General features: G+C 40.2%; 1 protein-coding gene across 2 annotated transcripts in view; it reads left to right on the top strand.

Annotated features, from left to right (window-relative positions):
- Positions 1-19,256, top strand: part of LOC149312087 (coiled-coil domain-containing protein 38-like) — a 24,923-nt gene continuing 5,667 nt past the window's right edge. The window contains exons 1-12 of one of the 2 annotated variants that reach the window (XM_089523933.1): positions 1-177; positions 1,405-1,486; positions 3,607-3,695; positions 6,257-6,425; positions 7,305-7,372; positions 8,618-8,781; positions 10,344-10,424; positions 11,218-11,435; positions 13,496-13,627; positions 14,567-14,654; positions 16,015-16,087; positions 17,952-18,103. In XM_089523933.1, the coding sequence (XP_089380059.1) occupies positions 1,432-1,486; positions 3,607-3,695; positions 6,257-6,425; positions 7,305-7,372; positions 8,618-8,781; positions 10,344-10,424; positions 11,218-11,435; positions 13,496-13,627; positions 14,567-14,654; positions 16,015-16,087; positions 17,952-18,103 (1,289 nt within the window). In that variant the 5' untranslated portion in view covers positions 1-177; positions 1,405-1,431. The remainder of the gene's footprint in view (positions 178-1,404; positions 1,487-3,606; positions 3,696-6,256; positions 6,426-7,304; positions 7,373-8,617; positions 8,782-10,343; positions 10,425-11,217; positions 11,436-13,495; positions 13,628-14,566; positions 14,655-16,014; positions 16,088-17,951; positions 18,104-19,256) is intronic. The other variant, XM_089523934.1, reaches the window with a different exon arrangement.

A 19,256-nucleotide genomic window follows, 5' to 3' on the forward strand; every position in this document is an offset into this window, starting at 1 on the left:
TCTTGGGGAGGAGGAGGAAGGCTCCGTTGCAGCTGGAGCAACGGCGGGCCTCCCTGCCTTCCTGGGGCTGCTCCTTCCCTCCCTCGCCCCAGGGCAAGGGCTCCCCCTCTGTCCTGGCAGGCCAAGCAGGCTCTTCTTCTCCTGGCTCCCCCCCACAGCAGCCCCTCCACTGCCCAGGTCAGCCCTTGGGCCCTGGCTCCATCAACCTCCCCAATCCAGAGCTGGGCCCTTTGGGGCCTCCTGGGCTAAGAGGGGCACATCCAGGGGGGCAGAGGGGGTTGGGGCTGCAAGGGGGGCCTTGGTGTCCCCTGGGCTTTGGCTCCAGGATCCCCCTCCCCATGGATATCCAAAGCCATGGCTGCTCCGATCCCACTTGTCCCTCCACATTCCCTGCACTTAGGGCCACAGCAGGACCCCAGACCCATCAACACTCACCCTCAAAAACATTTGCTGTGAATGTGGAAAAACCACAAAGAACAAAAACACTCCCCTGAGAGGCAAAGTGCCCAATGCTTTTGCTGGAGTTGGGATAGATTTCAGAGAGAGAAAAAATTACCCAACAACTGCCCCCCAAATATATTTTATTTTAAATGGAGTCTGGGAGCTTTGAAGGGCTTCAGGGTCACACTTAAAATTAGATACGTCCCACAGGCTACGTTTTTGCCCACTCCGGCTCTACACCAGGTTGGATGAAAGAAGCATCATTCTAGGCAGGTGTGCTATTTCCCATAGAAATAACACACCTGCATAGAATGATGCTTCCTTAGAATAATAGATTCAGATATTACATTTAAGAAGAATTAAGATAATGACAAGGTAAAGGTATCTGCTCAGCCATAGAAAGCCACTGGGTGATCATATAGCCCTAGAGGAAGGCAATGGCAAATCCTCTCTGAACAAATTTTGCCATGATAAATTCACCTTAGGGTTGCCAAGTCATTCCCATTGGTTGGGAATGACTTGAAGACACACAACAACAACAACAACAACAAAAAGGTATTCATAGCAAAACAGTGCTAGGAAGATGGTTTAGGACCCAGATAGTTCTTCCACTGGTCCTCAGTTAAGGAGGGCAGCTACCCATTGTCATACTTTTTGTAAAAGTATCTTTCTAAGCCCACTGAAGATAAAGTGTTATGTCAGAACATGTGTTATTTTCTGTTAACATTCAGCAATGGAAACCCTAAGCAATCAGTAGTGTTTATAATAACATCTAGAAATATTTTTACTGGTCCAAATTTTTTTGTTGCAAACATGCAAACTTTAGATGTTTAAATGCTATGGAGTCTTGTGCAGCTCATTCATGTTACAGTGTTACAAACTCTGAAATGGGTAAAGATGGAATATGATTTTAATTTCTTTTGTCTTGATTTCCCCCCCCCCCCCCCCCTCTGTTTTATTTAGATCTAAGGAGCATTTTCAGAGATTACCATGGAATCAGCTCTTGTATCACCTGCTCCAGGTTCAGGAACAGAATCTAGCATTGGTAACAAGAAATTAAAACCAACCGTGTAACCTGAATATAACTGGATTATGAAGTGCTAGGGACCTGCCAAATGTGGAACTGGGGGGGGGGGGGGTCCCTTTGCAGAGTGTTTGGAAATGTTAGCTAGTTCAACAAGGTGCAGCCCAAATGTTAACTGGAGCTGGTTACAGGTACTGAAGGGGCAATTGCTTCTAGCTAAAAATAATACATTTAAATTTGCTTGACTATGACTGTCTATGAGAGCCATACAGGCCCCAAAAGTGGCACAGTAATTTTCCTTTTGACTAACTTCTGTCAGTTTTAGAGCACTGTGCTCTATGCTTCTCGTTCTTTCTAAAAATCATGACCTCCATCATTTTCTCAAAATGTTTCCCAAGGTTTATAACAGATTGCTCTGTGCCTTCAGAAATACAAACAACCTGATGAAAATATAGAATGTTTTTGTTAACTATACATTGCAAAAGCCAAATGAGGAGAGAAGGGAATATAGGAAGAGAATGGGTTCCTTTTATTGTGTGATTCTGTACTTGAATACCTGTACTCAGCTTCTTTAGAAAGGTATTTCTGGCTGGTGCCACGGCCGTAAGTTAAAAATCCATTTTTTCTGATATCTCCAAAGGGACTCTGTGGTTTCTCTGCAACAGTACCATACTGCTCCCTTGTTGCAGCAGCTCCACTGGCTGCAAGTTTGTTTCTGCCCAAAATTCAAAGTGCTAGTTGTGAGCTATAAAGCCCTATATGGCTCAGGTCCAGGCTATCGTGTCATATATCATATTATAACTGTCTACAGAAGCCTGCCCAGGCCCTGAGATCATTTGGAGAGGCCCATCTTACAGTCCCACTACTGCTGCAAGCATGGTTGATGGGGATGTGAGAGAGCGTCTTCTCAGTCACTGGCTCCAGACTCTGGAACTCCCTTCCCAGCGAGGCCAGATTGACCCCTCCTTGCTGTCCTTCCGTAGACAGCAACCCTCTTTTTATTTTGTCAGGCTTTTAATTGTAAACCATCTTAAATTCTAATTCTGAGAGAAAATTAGGATACAAATGGATGATGATGAGCAGGGGATGATAGAAACAGGCTGGGAAACAGTGCATGCTGTTTGAATTCTGTGTTTATGTGCATATGGACTAGCTCCAACCCTGGTGAAGTGTTCCTGCATGAGAATGAGAAGAGTCTAAATTATAATGGACTCAGAGACTTGTCTATCTTTCCAAGAATCTGGAGCAGGATCAGGCAGATGTTTTGGACCATGGGGATTATCAGCCTGGGGATGGGACGGGGTCAGGAGTGAGGCAGATTGCTCTCCCATCCTTCTCCCATCTCTGTCCCGATTGCGTGAAAGCATTTCAGACACACCATGCTTATCCTATCATTGAAGTGGAATTGTATTAACACGAACTCATGTTAATAAAAATGCCAAGATAATTTAATGATGGGATGATGACAGGATAAACGCGAAAGCCTTTCATGTGACTGTGATCAACCACACTTTCCAGATGAGACAATGTGAAAGTCCTTTCCTGCGATCGTGCAAGAAGGACGGCACAAGGACGGGACATCCCCAGTCTGATAATCTCCTATATCTTCATAATGCACAGCCTTCATTCATGTTGGTTTGGGGTCCACAGGAGCTGTAGCCTAAAAACACTAGCCTGAAATGTATTATGATCTGTTGTTCCTATAAGTAGCATGACCTTAGATTAGATACTCCAACACAATATGTATAGATGTAAATGTGACATACTTATTTAACAGATGTTGTTCTCATTTCAGAGGACTATGGGGGAAAATATATATATTATATATATAAAGATGCTGGCACATTTGTGTTAAGATTCCTCTGAAGCACCATTACCAGAGGTGATTGTGCAGAAGACAGGGCAGTCCCAAGATTTTCTGCTGCTACATGACGAATGAGAAGTCCCCTCACACATTTCCCCCAACCTTATTGCATTCTAGGGAGAATACTCTTTGCTTGCCTTCTGCCACATTGAGACTTGTACTACTGACATGGACAGTAGTTAGTATAGAAAAGATAAAACTGCTTTTCTTTGGGTTGTGTACTGATATTCTTAAATGGTTTTCAAAAATAATATTATTTATCTTTCATGTCCTGTAGTGAAAGATGAGAAACCAACGAGCCCCTTCAGATGCTTAGACAGTGAAATCTATCTTTACAGAGATATAGAATGCTTAGAGAAAGAAAAGGTATGTTTTTCTAGAGCTTGGAGACAACATGTTGTGGAGTGATTTGTTATTTGGAAATAAAATACATTACCTTTGCGATGGGATCAGCACTCCTCTCCCTCACCCCCACCATTACAACAAAAAGGGGGAGTCTCTGTTGTTTATCATGAAGATTGCAGCCAGCTATGCTTACCACACTCCCATCAGGGTATTTTTCATCTTTCTTAAATAAACCCAGGCTTGGTGGTGCCTTGGCTTTTGCTTAAGCAAAACTGAAAAGAAGTCTGGTATGACAAGGTACTTTGTTCACATCATAAAAAGGAATGACTCACTGGAAATGACAGTGGAGATTATCACATGGGGAAGGGATAAGGACAGGATTACTTTCCTGTACTTATCCTATCCTTTACGCTGATGGTGTGAAAAACTTTCAGTTGTTGTGCTGATTCCATCATTAACTGCCACTGACCCATCATTAAAGTGGCATTGTATCAACACGATCAGCCATTAATACAAAATGCCAGCCAATATCACTTAAATGATGGGTTAATGCCAGGTTAATTATGGGATCAGAACAACTTCCCACAATCGTACAGGAAGGACGGGGCAGTAATGAACCAGGGACGGAACGTCCCTCGTGTGATAATCTCAAATAATGCTAGTAAAGGTGGAGGGATGTAGAAAGGGAGGAAGACTGCATGCTAGATAGATGGACTCTGTTAAGGAGCTCTTGTGCCTGAATTCACAGTGTTTTTTATCTGTGGTAGATAAAGAGTGGTGCAGATGTCTCACAGGGTTGCTATGAGTCAGGATCAACTGGAGGGCAGTTAACAACAACAAATCACAAGAAAAGGAAGAGGGATGTGGTGCATACAGGGTGATCAGATGTCATAGATGGAAAGAAGGACAAGGCACTATGTTTCCCTTTGTTGTGATATTTGGAACATGATGGAGGCAGTGTGGGTGTGATTTAATTGCCCCTCTCCCAGGGATTTCCTAGGTATCTCCAGCAGGAAACCCCCAAACTGTGGGGACTGTGGACTGTGGGGACACTAGAATTCCCAAGAGTTCCCAAAAGAAGCATCATACATTTGCTCTCCGTTCTCCAGGAAGGTTTTTTTTACATTATTAAAAAAAATAGGGGAAGTAGTGCAATACTCTTAATTCTGATGTAATCCTATTATAAAGACAAATGCCCAGAGAAACCACTGTGTTCAGGAAGAGTTTAACAAGTAAACAAAGGTAACATATGCAAAAGGTCGAAGAGTAATATACAAAAGCAAAACTGGACAAGTGTTGTTAGTGGAAGAAACGATAGGAGAAAATGCTTTTGAAAGTGATGTAGTGTGTGCTCATCTTGCTGATGTGGGCAGGGAGGTGGGGTGTTTCTCTGTGTCAGTTTGTAACTGTGAAATTGTATAATTGCACAAATATGGGTTTCCTTTTTTAAAAAAAATGCTATTCATGGAGCAGGAGGTAAAGCAAACAGGATTTCAGGTGCAAGAAAGTAAACATGGGAACTAATGTTAATAAAGCCCAAATGCAGTGATGGTGGAAAACAGCGCATTGCCATTCCACTGCCTTTCCAAGTACAAGAGAATCAGTTCTCAAATGGAACGGCCGAAAACAACCGACTAGTGTAATAAGCACCATTGTTTAGTGTTACGTGTGGAGGAGCACATCTGTTTATTCTTATTAAGGAAACCTAGAACCAAAAATACTAATCAGACCTAGAAATTGTTTGATTGGGTCTCCTGATGTCTTCTTCAAAGCTTCAAACCAATGGGGTCTGGAAGGGGAGGAAACTGCTTTAAAGGGAGGAGGGTGCTTTACTCTTTCTCCTGCTCTGTTTTAAAAAAAAAATCACTCCCTGCCATAGAGCTCTTAGGTCCTTTGTTAGGGTTGGAAGCAAAAGATTACAGTCAGAGAAATGGCACTGGGGAAGAGTAAGGCTGCATCTGCACTTAAGAAATAATACAGTTTGACAGCACTGTAATTGCTGTGGCTTAGTGCTATGGAATTCTGGGGATTGTAGCTTTTTTAAAATATTTAGCCTCCAGTGCCACAGCAAACTGCAAATACCAGGATTGTATAGCAATGAGCCATGACAGTTAAAGCAGTCTCAAATTGCATTATTTCTGCAGTGCAGATGCAGCCTAAGACACTGCTGTTCTCACCCACTCCACTGAACCCCACCCAATTTTTCCTCCTCCTGGCTACTTTTATAGTGTAAGGAATGGATACAGAATCTGCTTTGGGTGAACAAAAGACTGTCAGAGGGTATTTCTGTGTAATTTGGAGGAATCCAATATTTCTTCCACATCACAGCTCACCTCATTCAGGAAGGTTCCCCAAACCTATGTGTATCATTTTCATGTGATTGAGACTGTCAAAAGGAAAAGGAAGACAACTAAATGGGATTCAGTCCAATAAAAAGTCGTGGATGTACTGTGTCTCATTTTGTTTGGCCTTTACTTCCACATACCTTGCTTAACCTTTGAAGCCAAGTAGAGATCAGGAAACAAATTACATTATGGTAAATTTCTCCAAAGCTAAATGATGAAGATGAGTTTTAATTTCAGATTAGAGCAATTCAACAGAATCTGAAGGTGTTTGAAAAGACTACAATTTCATCAAGAGCTAGATCTCGAAAGACTTATAGAAAACTAGAAGAAGCCATTGAAAGAGAGACACAAGGCAATATAGAAAAGGACACTCCTGCTCTGAACTGGGCTCTTGCTTTTGCAAAATGTGAGTAAAAAGGGTTACAAAAAACATAAATTTGAATGCCTTTGTGTTCACCAATAATTTATTTTGAGGTTCAGGATTTCTGATCATTCATTTGTAGCTTTGGAGCTATATGCTGGCCATGTTAAATTTAAATGAAGGAACATGACTTTTGGTTCCGGTTCTAGCTATGAGAAGCATTTAATTATTGTTACACATTTTAACACATATGGAAAAATCGCCTTTTCTGACTCTGATTTCCAGAATTTCCCAGCTTGATTTGTCAGGGCCATGCTGGCAGGGAGGGATTCTGGGAGCTGTAATTTAAAAAAGGCATTTATCTGAACTGTGTTAAATCATGGTTTGTGCCGGCCCTAATTTAGAATCTGCATCATGGGTTGAGCTTCCAAATGTATCTTCCAAACCATGTTTTAGAATTGCTTGCTTATTTTTGTTCACTGGTCATTCAGTGACTCTGTTTCTGAAATCCTCTGTGGTTTTGTGAGACAGAGCAACAGTTGTAATTGTGGTTTATCAGTTCCAATAGGCATTAAATTGTAGCTAACATAAAATATTATATGTAAACCTCCTGCACACCTTGGTTTCAACCTCTGATTACTGGCTGATCTCCAACTATTTGTCAATCTAGGTAGCACAACAGTTGTTGTGTCTATAATGAAGGTAGTGCATCTTTTTAAAATTCACCAAAAAATGTAATCAGTTTACCTCTATAAAATATTAATTTAAAAGATCTTTTTTCCTTATCAAGCTAATCAGACAATTCCTTGAATACACATAGTTTAATGTATATTTTACAAATTACCAAAATATACAAATTAATGTATAGTCTACCAAATGCAGAGATATAAGGAGAGAAATCTAATAATTCTATTTTTCTTAAAGGCTGTCAAAGTGATAAGCAGTCTATAACAGATTACATCAGTGAACAGAAGGAACTGTTTTTACTGGAGGTACATGCTTTCGTTTTTGTAGTTTAAAAGTGGGTGTAAATAAAAACAAAATATATCTAAGCCACATGTAGCACCATAGAGTATATATTTCAACTCTTATCAAAACATTCCAGATATATTTTAATTTTTTAAATTTTATTTTGGGGGCTCAGCTGGGATGCCTATGCTGCCTTTCAGCAAAAATTCTCATGACAGGAATAGTAGATATATTATGTAAATTGTATGAAATGCACAGATCATATGACATAGCTTGTTCTTTAAAAGATGACCCAATTTAATATATCACATACACTGCATGTATTCTTTCTGGCAAGCAGTAAAAACATGGAAAAAGAGGTTACATTCTATGAAATCTGCATTAGACCTACAACATGATCTTAACAGTGGACACTGGAGAAGGATCAAAAGCAGATCTTGAAGTATATTTTTTCAAATGATGGGGTCCCATGCCACTAAGAGCTTTAAAGATCAAGTCCAGCACTTTGAACTGGGTCTGGAAGCTTAACTGCCATCCAGAGCAACTGACTGTAAAGCTGGTGGTAAATAATGGTTGGGTAATTGAGACCAGGTCTGACTGCAACAGACACAGTCATAACTGGTATATAAACTGGACATTATGATAAGCGGCTCTTGGCTATTGGCTATAGCCTCTACCAGTGCTTCACCAGACAAAGAGGAGTCTGGGAGTACCACAGACTTTAAACTTGCTCCTTTATGGAAATTTTGGTCCCATGTAGAAACAGTTCTACATCATTGTCTTGATCTGTCACCTTCTCAGTCCACTGAACTCTCTCCCTTGTCCAGATCAAACTTTGGCTTGTTCTCCTTTATCCATGGATGGTCAGACTATAGCATGCACTGGCATGTCATTTTATGAAAGCAAATAGGATTTTTTAGCTCATTGCAGTTAGATTAAAATTTTGCTGAAAAGTAGTTGTGACCTCAAAAATTGTTAAATCTATTTTGCTCACATGATACTATAGAAAAAGAGGAGGAAGATAGTGATGGTGGTGGTGGTGGTGGTGGGGAGGGTGAAATCAGAACAGCAGACCAGATTAACAACTAACTTCTTAAATCTACAGAGAGTGGAATCATTCCCATTTTTAAAACCACTAATAGCCAAACAGAACACAAATACGTTTGTATTTCCATACTCTTACTTATAATCAGGTCATTGAAATTACATTGGTATCTAAAGGGCATTTAGTACAATACATTTTGTTTTTTGTTTTTTCTCCATCTCAGTATGCAGTTAAAATAAAACAACGCTCTATATCAAATATGGAGAAAATGGCAGCAAGGGAAGAAAGAAAGGCCAAAATGGCTGAAACTAAACTCGAAGAAGATACGCTGGCATTTGAGGAGTTTCTCAAAGAAAATGATAGACGTTCTGTTGATGCTCTTAAACTGTAAGGGACATATTTCTGTTATTAACCATGGAACAGATTGATTGTCTAGCTGCTGTCCTTCAGTTTCCCCACAAACACACACACAAATCCACGAACTGCACCAGGACGAAATTGGCAGGAACTGCATGGGTCTCTTACCTTGTTGGTCTGTGACATGCATATTACTACTCATGCTATAGAGTATGATTTCATTGTACGGCATATAGAAGTAAAACCATATAATTGTAGATCAGACAGTTGCTTGAAAACATGTCAGGCTAAAACCTGTGACAGAGGTGTGAGTGCACATGTAGCCCTACTACCTCAAAATTTGTAAGCTTCTGGAAATAAGTTAGACTTTTGAGCATTGAGCTAAATATAGTTACAAAGGCCTGTTACAGACTGCCAAAAATAAAGCTGCTTCAGGTCTCTTTGGAGGTATGCTGTTTAAATGATGCATGCATCCTAAGAATCTGGAAGCTGCACCAAAGCTGCCCTCCAGTGCTTAGGAATGGAGTGTGGCTTTGGCACGACCTCCAGACTCTTAGGACCCATGCATCATTTAAATAGCATACCTCCAAAAGAGACCCGAAGCAGCTTTATTTTGGCAGTCTCTAACAGGCCAAAGTCCCCATGACTGGGAACTCACTCTTAACAGCCCAAGGGGGATCTATAGCAGTTACAAAGCCCCCTTTAGACCTTCATGCTCAATGGGCAAAAGTCTACATTAGTTTTGGGTGCTTGGGGATATGGGAGATGGATGAGGCTCACATGCAGTCATGTAGATTAAACCACCTTATAACAGTCCCTGTAGCAGCAGCTCCAATAATGCAATAAGGAGAGACCAATAATGCAGTCTTTTGTAAAGCGAATGGGTCTTAGCTACTGTAGAACATGGCACTCCAACATAATTTAAAGTACAAAAAGGTGATAGCTTAGAAGAGATTGTTGTTAGAAAATCTATTTCTCCTTCCAGCTACTGTAGGAATTGCATCTAAATTAAAAGAAAACAGTGGAATGCAAGGGGATGATGATGATGATGTCTTAGGTCCTGTCTGCACTGACACATGGCAGCCCAGAGTATCCTAGCCCCAGAGCTGCCTTGACTCTCCCCATTGCAAACGCAAAGCATTACAAAGCTGAACAATGCCCAACAGCTGATTGCATGTGTGTCCCCCTGAGCTGCCTGATGTATCTGCTGTGGGTCACTTTGCTCTGAGGTCAAAACAAGGCACTCAGCCTCGCATGGCTAGGCACCTTGTTCTGACTAACTGTGAGTAACGGGTCCCAACAGTGGACACTTCAGGTGGCAGAATGAGACACATTTCAAACCGTCACCCAGCATCAGAATGGAGGGCTTTGGATCTTCTGGGAAGATCTAGAGCAAAGGGTGTTGTATTTAAATCTGTGTTAAGGGTAATGCTCAAATATTAAAGTATTTGACAGAAATTGATCGTAGCTGAGGATAAGATCCCATAATGCTGTGCACCAGTTTTTGGACTAGGTGAGAGGGAAAAAACTCTTTAAGGTTAAGATCTGCCTATACAGACACAAACACTTTCTAAGAATCATTTTATTTTTAGGGCAACTCAAGAAGCAAAAGCTAAAATGGAAGTCATGGCAGAAGTCAAGTCAGCAATGAATGAGGTATTCTCTCTCAAAAGGTGAGTTCTTTATTTAATTTCTTTTGCAAAGCATGGTTTCTTTATGAGAAATAGATCCAGGTTTGTCTAGGTTAATGTTGACTATTTTGCTTATGATTTAAAGAAAATAAATGCTTGAGTAGTGGCATTAAGGAGCCCTGGTGGCGCAGTGGTTAAATGCCTGTACTGCAGCTATTCACTCAAAGCCACAAGGTTGCGAGTTCAAGACCAGCAAAAGGGCTCAAGCTCGACTCAGGCTTGCATCCTTCCGAGGTTGCTAAAATGAGTACCCAGACCGTTGGGGGCAAATTAGCTTACTTGCCGTTCACCGCTATGATCTTTGGAATAGCTTGCTAATTGACCAAAAGTGCATGGGATATCAAACTAAGTAAAAGTGTTCAGTCAATGTCAGTTCATAAAAATATGCATGGGTATAAGAGGAAAAAAAACTATAGGAAGTTGTAATCACAACAAGCCTGTTACTTTAATAAATATATTTAATTTTGCTTTCATAATTTGTGATGGGATGCTTCAGGACAGACATTGTGTGTGGGAAAGTTCTTGAATAAATATTTTATCTGGTTTTATCTGAAGTGATGAAATACAATTTCAGTGTTTTAATGATTTCTAGGATTAATATTATAGTCCAAATGGTAATATGGAACAAACATGAATCTGCAATTGAACAATTCTTATTCATTACTTTTCCATTACAGTAATGCCAATTTATTTGCTTTATATTATCTAGAGATTATATTTTCCAAAAATATGTGTACTTGCTGGTTTATTGGTTTTGATCTTTTAATGCCTGCAGCGAAATTACAGAAACTGAAGATCTTCTGAAACTCTATGTATCCTATGAAGCTTTTTTGCTGAGTATCTCTCCCAAAGAGTGGCAAGAAAAGCAGTTAGCAAAAAAGAAAAAAAAGAAGAAAGAGAAGAAAAGCGGTCTTTCAAAATCTTATATTTCTGTTCCTTCTCAAGAGAAACACAAACTAGCATCAACCTCATTCTTATTACATCACAGAATACGTAAGCATGGATCCCCCCCCAAACTGTATGATAGTAATTTAAATCATGCCATCCTGTGTAATTGTGGCATCTTCAGGTCACAATTAGAATCAAGAATAATGGCTTAAGTCAAATCTAGACAAGACAGTAACACAAGAGTCATATTTAGTACTTCTGTGTCTGCCTCACTTATTCAATGGAGGTTGAGGAGGATTTAATTTTTAATTAGCAAAAGAATTGGTGTAATGGTGTCTTCTGCCTTACATTGCTCTTGGTTTTTTAAAAAATAATTTATGATTATTTTTATTTTATTTTTTTGCTTCTCAGCCCACCAAGGATCCCAACGTGATGCATAACAGATAAAATCATTATCTGAAAACAGATTAAATAACTTTTAAAAAACGTTTTCTAAAAAAAATTATTGAATATTATTTGAGAACAAGTTAAAATAATCCCAAAAGCCAACCTTAAAACTAGTCTTAAGGTCCAAAAGGTCAGGTTGGTCCAAAACACACTGCATAAAGAATCCAGTTTAGCTTTCTCTGTCAGAGCTCTGGTGCCACTAAAAACTACAGTTCCCGGGATTGCATAGCATTGAGCCAGGGCAGTTAAAGCGGTTTCAAACTGGATTATTTCTGCAGTGTGTTTTAGACCTCTATTACAGTCTTGGCTGTCTGCTGGAATAACAATGGAGCCATGCTGTCCTGTGAATGATTTGTTGCTGTTTATTGCCTGGTTATTCCCAGGATAATGGCTCTTTAATCGTGATGTGTATGAAAATCTTAATTGCAATCACACAATTTTCATGAGATAATCACTGCTTAAACCCCCAAATTTCCCCATGCGATAAAGTCCAAAGACACCACAGTCCTGAGCTGGCAAGCCCTGAGCAGGGCAGTTGATGTCTTTGGATCTTAGAGGTCTTTCACCCAGGGCCGGCTCTAGGTATTTTGCCATCCTAGGTGAGAAATATTTTGGCGCCCCCTGAGAGCAAGAAGCAGGAGACCCAGAGGAGAGTGAAGGGTCCTTGGCGCATGCACGCACAGCCAGGCACTCTTCACTCTCCTGCTGGCTCTCCTGCTTCCTGCTCTCCGCAGAGAACAAAAGGCAGAAGGCCCAAGGGAGAGTGTAGGGCGCCCTTCCCTCCCTTGCTGGTCTCCTGCTTTTTGCTCTCTACAGAGAACAAAAGGCAGGAGACCCAGGGGAGAGCGAAGGGCACCCTTCCCTCCCTTGCTGGGTCTCCTGCTTCTTGCTCTCCATGGAGAGCAAAAGGCAGGGGACCCAGAGAGAGCAAAGGGCGCCCTTCCCTCCCTTGCTGGGTCGCCTGCTTTTTGCTCTCCTGCTGGCTCTGCCGCCTTTTGCTCTTTGCAAAGAGCAAAAGGGGCAGGGTCAGCAGGAGCGTGAGTGGTGCCCCGGGATTGGTGCATGGTCTCTCCGTGCCGCGCCAGTGCCACCCCTAAACCTTTGGCGCCCTAGGCAGCTGCCTAGGTTGCCTATATGGACAAGCCGGACCTGCTTTCACCCATAGGGTCACCATAGGTTGAAGTCACTATAACAGCAAACAACAACAGCAAATGTCAGGACAGTTCTTATTTTGTGAGGAATTTCAATCATTCCACCACTTCCTCACCCCATGCCTGGAAGAAATTACATTTCCTTCAATTGAGATCAGCCTACAGAGACAACCAGAGTATATCATTTTTGCTTTGTTGCATTGTAGTTTGTAAAAACAACAACATAGAACTCATACTCAATATATGTTAGCATAAATGTGTTTTTAGACTTTTATATGGACTAACAAGTGTGTGCCGGGGGGGGGGGGGAGGCTGTGATTCATTTTAGGGCAGTATTTGCTTTACAGCAGTGGTCTGGAACATAACCCACCATATTATTGAGGTATAGCTGTAATTTTGAATTGTTTACTCTGCCAGTATCTTTGCACCAGTGTGACATGTTGTCCCAGGTCTTTGTGGGTGGCCGACTGGTTTGGATTTCACAAGCTCATCTGTATGAGTTTGCTAGTTGAAATTTTTAGTTCTTTACAAGCCTGTGATTCTATGTTGTTTGAACTGTATCTTTAGACAAATGGGCCCATAGCAAAGCGCAACCACCTGTGAAAGGGCTACAACCTGGCAAGAAATCAATATCTGGGAGATCAGCCTCTATGATTGTTCCTCCTCAAGAAGAGAAGAAGAAAAGCATACAGAGCCCAGGTAAGAGAGAGGAGTCAAATGGTGGGAAGGCAATCTGTATGCAGATACATTTGGATGCTCCAGAAGTTCATGTTGTCAAGAACTTGCAATGACATCTGAAAAACACTGCATCTGTGGGGTGACTAGAGTTAGTCTATCTCTGTCCATGTGTTTATGTGTCTCAAAGTTAATCTAGGCCAACCCCCTGCAAAGAAAGAAATCTAGCCTGTTTAAAAACCTCTGACAAAGGAGAGATCACTACTTTTTAAGACAGCCTGTTCTATAGTAGAACAAGAGCTCTTATCATCATGTTCTTTGTAATGTTCCTTTCTTGTATGGTAATGTGAATCCTTTATCTCCTCCCTGGAGCAGCAGAGGACAAGCTTTCTCCATCTTCTACAAGACAGCACTTAAAATATTTTAGACAATACATACATAGTCTCCTATGCTCATATATAATAGGATTTTACCTCTCTGAACAGCAGAACCTTATGCCATATCAGAAGCTGTTTTTTGAAAATCCCTTGTCTTTCAGGAGCACTTTGCTGTGTGTGATGCTGCTCAAGAAATGTTAAGTCCAACCCCCTGCTAGTTGCAAATACCATGCTGTGCATGTTCTTTAGATTCTGACCATCAAAGCAATAAATGTTCAGCTTGCTGATTTTAATAATACCTGAAAGATGCTGGTAGACATAAGTGGTTCAGTCTGTTTAATCATATTGGATGTGGTAAGCTAAAGAAATTTCATAACCAACGTAGATTGCTTTTGTACCCTACTGTACACTAATGTAGTACTCCTAGATTGTGTAGCCTCTTCACTCCCAACACAGTGATGTTGATTTGTTATATTCGATTATCTTGAATGTAGGGTATTAGAAAGATAAGATAGCTCAGTAGATATTTAATACAGATGTAGTAACCCCTGTGGCTCATATGATACTGTGTTGTTAATCTTCAAAGTAGGTGATTATAGCTTTTTTAGAAAGTCATCAAGAGCAGTGCTGGGCCGCCGGATATCCTTCGAAGGGAAAAAGTATTTAGCAGAAAGGTAAAACACAATACTTTTAAAATTTCTTTGTTTTCAAGTTGAAAATGCCAAGAAACAGAAGCTCAGGGCCCCCTTAGACATGAAAAAGTAATTGTACAGTTCTGTGGACACCAGAGTTGCTATGAAACTGTGGTGTCTGATAGCAATAGCACTTTACCTTTCATAGTGAACTAAGCACTCTCTAAGTGGCTTACAGTGTGTTAGCCAACTGCCCCAAACAAGCTGTGTACACATTTTACCAATCTACATAAGGATGGAAGGCTGAGTCAATCTGGAGCCCTGTGGGATTGAACTCACAACGTTGTGGCTGCAGCACAATCTAATAATAATAATAATAATAATAATAATAATAATAATAATAATAAATTTTATTTCTACCCCGCCCTTCCAAGAAATGATCAGGGCGGCTTACAAAGTTATAAAAACATTACAATACAGGTTAAAAATTCAATAAGCAATTAAAACCATTATTACAAAGACAGGAACAGGAAACGATAAGATAAAAAATACATATATCAGGGGCAGAGGAAAAATGCAAAAACGTTCATCGATCCAGGGTCAAAAAGGAAAAAAAGGGGCAGGAAAAACAGACAAACAAATTAAGGTGGGAAGGCCAGCCGGAATAGATATGTTTTCAGCTGTTTTTTAAAAACATCTAATGAGGCGGCGGAGCGAAGCTCTGCAGGGAGCTTATTCCAAAGTACAGGGGCAGCAGTAGTAAAAGCCCTCTGTGAGGTCCGAGTAAGATTAGACCTAGGGACCTCCAACAATTTAGTCCCAGATGTTCTGAGTGTGCGGGGTGGATTATGTGGGGAGAGGCGGTCCTCCAAGTACCCTGGGCCCAAGCCATTTAGGGCTTTATAGGTCAAAACCAACACCTTGTATTGAGCTCGGAAGCGAATAGGCAGCCAGTGAAGATCTTTTAAGATAGGTGTTATATGGTCCGACCTGGAGCTACCAGCGACCAATCTGGCTGCCATATTCTGCACTAATTGCAGCTTCCGAGTTTGGTACAAGGGTTGCCCCATGTAGAGCGCATTGCAGAAATCCAATCGAGAGGTTACCAAAGCATTTAAAATTTAGCAATAATGCCTGCGTTATGTACCAGCAGATTTATATTCAGCTTACTTATGGAAGACCAAAAATTCACTGCAATTTTTATATAAATTAAAGTAAACTGTATTCAGACCTTCAACTCCTTGCCCATAGAGGTTAATAGTAGTAGTTCCTTCTTGCCAAATTAATGCCCATCACTAAGTATGAGATCTGTATTATTATTGTTATTATTTAATGTTAAGCAGTGCGTTAGCAAGCTTGCAAGCATAAACACAAATCTAAATTAATGTTTACTTTATAACAGCAATGAAAGTGAAAGAAGTATGTCTTTATCTTCAGAAGAGGATTTTTCCTTGGATGATATACATAGTGATGAGGTAATGACTTCCTCTTTATTAAATACAGAAGTATCTTACAAAAATAAGGTTCTTCTTTCTTCTGATTTAAATTACACAGTATCATCAGAACCTCTGGAGCAAATCTTCTGCTAAAATGTTGCTGCTAGGGGGTCGATTTTTCATATACATACCTTTCATCAGCATTTTTCGCTTATGTTTATTTCATCCCTCTATTAAGAATCTACATGCCATATCTAGAAAGTATCTGTCATAGTCCATAATTTGCCCCCAACAATCTGGGTACTCATTTTAGCAACCGCAGAAGGATGCAAGCCTGAGTCAAGCTTGAGCCCTTTTGCTGGTCTTGAACTTGCAACCTTGTGGTTTTGAATGAGTGGCTGCAGTACAGGCGTTTAACCACTGCACCACCAGCCTTGCCCTGACTCACATCTGATATGCCCCATGTTTCAAAGTACTAGGATCTTGAGAACTTAGAAGGACTTAATTTGTGAGAAAGAACCTATACTTTTTGTTATATGTTAGCCTCTCTGGCACCAGATACAGCAATGTAAGGATCAAAGCAGGAAGTCTCCTTGGCTAGGCAAAATAATCCAAAATAACCCAATGCAAACAGTATCAAATCTTTCAAGGGCTTACTTATAAGGATTGAGAATAACCTAAGAATAAAGCATTAGAATTAAAAGAATTAATACAAAGACACAAAAATATACAATTTCTCCCATTAGATCTTTATTAGTCTTCATGCTACTAATATTGCCTTATATCCTGTCAAAATGCAAACAACTTCCCACACCAAGTAGGCTGGAATCTGCCTGATGACCCATATTCTTAAGGAAACATCATTGTTTTAAATCATTTTTAAATGTTTTTAAATTTTTGATAAATAAATAAGACACCTAGATTCCAATTAAAATGTGCAGATATGATCAGATAGTCTGATACCTGATACCAGGTAGTCCAATGCGGGGGGGGGGGGGGAGAGATTTGTTGTTTTTGTGTGTCTTCAAGTCATTTCCAAGTTATGGCAACCCTATCATGAGGTTTTATTGCCAAGATTTGTCCAGAGGGGGTTTGCCTTTGGTTTTCTCAAAGGCTGAGAGAAAGTGAATTGTCCAAAGTCATCCATGACTGAGCCGGGATTTGAACCCTGGTCTCCAGAGTGGTAGCTCAACACTCAGAACCACTACACTACACTGGCTGTCTCTTCCTTTCAAGGAAAAAAGTATAGCTGCAGTTATTTAAGAAGATATCATGACCATTTATTTACAGCTATACAGATTGATTTTAAAATGCCATTTATTCAACACTAATCTTCATCTGGTACTCAGCCCAGATATTGCCATTTTCCTAACTGATCAAAGCACGTGTTCACATGATTATTTCTAATGACAACAGGCACATTCAGTTGGTTTTGAAGAAAACTAAGGGGCAAATCAGACTTTACTGCATATCTGATAGTTAGCCTTTCCACAGCAAATGCTCTAAAATGTGAAGGAAATAGTTATTTGAAAACATGTTGTGGACCACTGCTAGGTGATTTGAGTCAATTGTAATTCCCCAGGGCATGTTACACATCATACGCCTGTCCTACAGTGGTACCCTTGAGATACCTACTATACAAGCAGCAGGTCTTTCTTCTGCATTATATGACCAGTTTTATTAAATACTTCTGCTTGTTATTAATTCAATAGCAAGGCAAGCACAACTTTTCATACAATACTACATATAGAATACAGTACTACACATAGCTTTTTTTCATCCTTCACTTTGGTATGGTTGTTTTCAATTTTATAAAAAAAAAATGTGTGCAGCAGATCTACAACTACATTGATATGGCTAATCTTCCAGGAAATATTCTATAACACCCTGTCTCTGACATTAGGAACCAGAGATCTATTTCAAAGACCCAAAAGAGTTATTACAGATATACAGACATCTTGAGGAACAAAATCTTTCTCTGTTTCAAAACATTCAAGAAATCAGTGGCACATTGGAAGACGGACATCAGAAAGATCAAGCTGTTCAACAGCAAATGTAAGTTTATTTATTATTTAGTAGTTGAATAGATTCTTATGTTGCCTTGCACTGCCCTCAGTAGATGGCTGAGAAAATTACAAAACATATGAAAAGAAAATCAATTTTTTTAAAGTAACAAAAGCCAGAGTTATTTCCCCTCTCCCAGCAGCAAATATAACAATTGTGTCTTTAAAAAGTGATAAGTCCACACAGATCTCCATGGGATGTAGAGCCACCGATGAAGAGGCCGTGTTGAGTACCTGAGAACCTAATACAGGTAGCTAATAGGCCACGGAATATGGCTTATCTGTGTGTAGGTGGTGTTTCAACTAATGCGATCTCAAACCATTTGATGGTTTAGATGTCAAAACTAGCACCTTGAGCTGAGCCTGGTCAACACAGAATAGCTGTGATATGGTTGTAACAACTAGGGCTCACAAAGAAAACTAACTACTGCATTCTGTATCAGTTTCAGTTATTCAGTCATCAAGAACAGTCCCAAGTATGATAGAGCATATTCAATCACTTACACTAAATGTAGCCAAGGCATGTCTCACTATGGCTAGAGACACAGTCGTGAAACTAGCCTTGGGTGCTAAAAAGCAAGGCTGGCAACTAATATCATGTGTATTTTCTTAAACAGCAGTGGCAGCACTATAGGGGAAACCTTAAAAGGGGGGGGGGGGGTTGACACCACTGTTCCTCAAACACCTACATTTTGGCAGAAAGGGGCTATGGCATTCATCTGCTTCCCTTTAAGAGATGGTGGGAGTAGGCCCCAGATTTTTTTAAAATTAAAATTTTTAATTTTTAATTTTTTAAAAAATATATATTTTTTAAAAAAATTCATATTTAACCAAATCTTCACTATCTATATGTTAATACATATAGGTTATGTATATGATACTGTAATTTTAATTTAGCTAGTTGTTTATGTCACAACTATTAGCATTACATTCAGTGGTATATGGGAATTACGATTTACAAGTAAGATTAGTGCAAAAAAGCATTACTAAGGATTCTGTATGGCAGTAGCGACACTAGGGGGTGCCGGGGGTGCAGACCACACCACGTGACACCACTGAAGGGGGTGACACCACAGAATTGGGGGTGACACCTGCTGAGCGCCCCCCACCTCCCTGCCACACACCGCAGTGCATGGCAAGGAAGG

This window comes from Sceloporus occidentalis, unplaced genomic scaffold (assembly GCF_023333645.1).
Source record: "Sceloporus occidentalis isolate IW3139 unplaced genomic scaffold, rSceOcc1.0.p SCAF_5, whole genome shotgun sequence".
Lineage (NCBI taxonomy): Eukaryota > Metazoa > Chordata > Lepidosauria > Squamata > Phrynosomatidae > Sceloporus > Sceloporus occidentalis.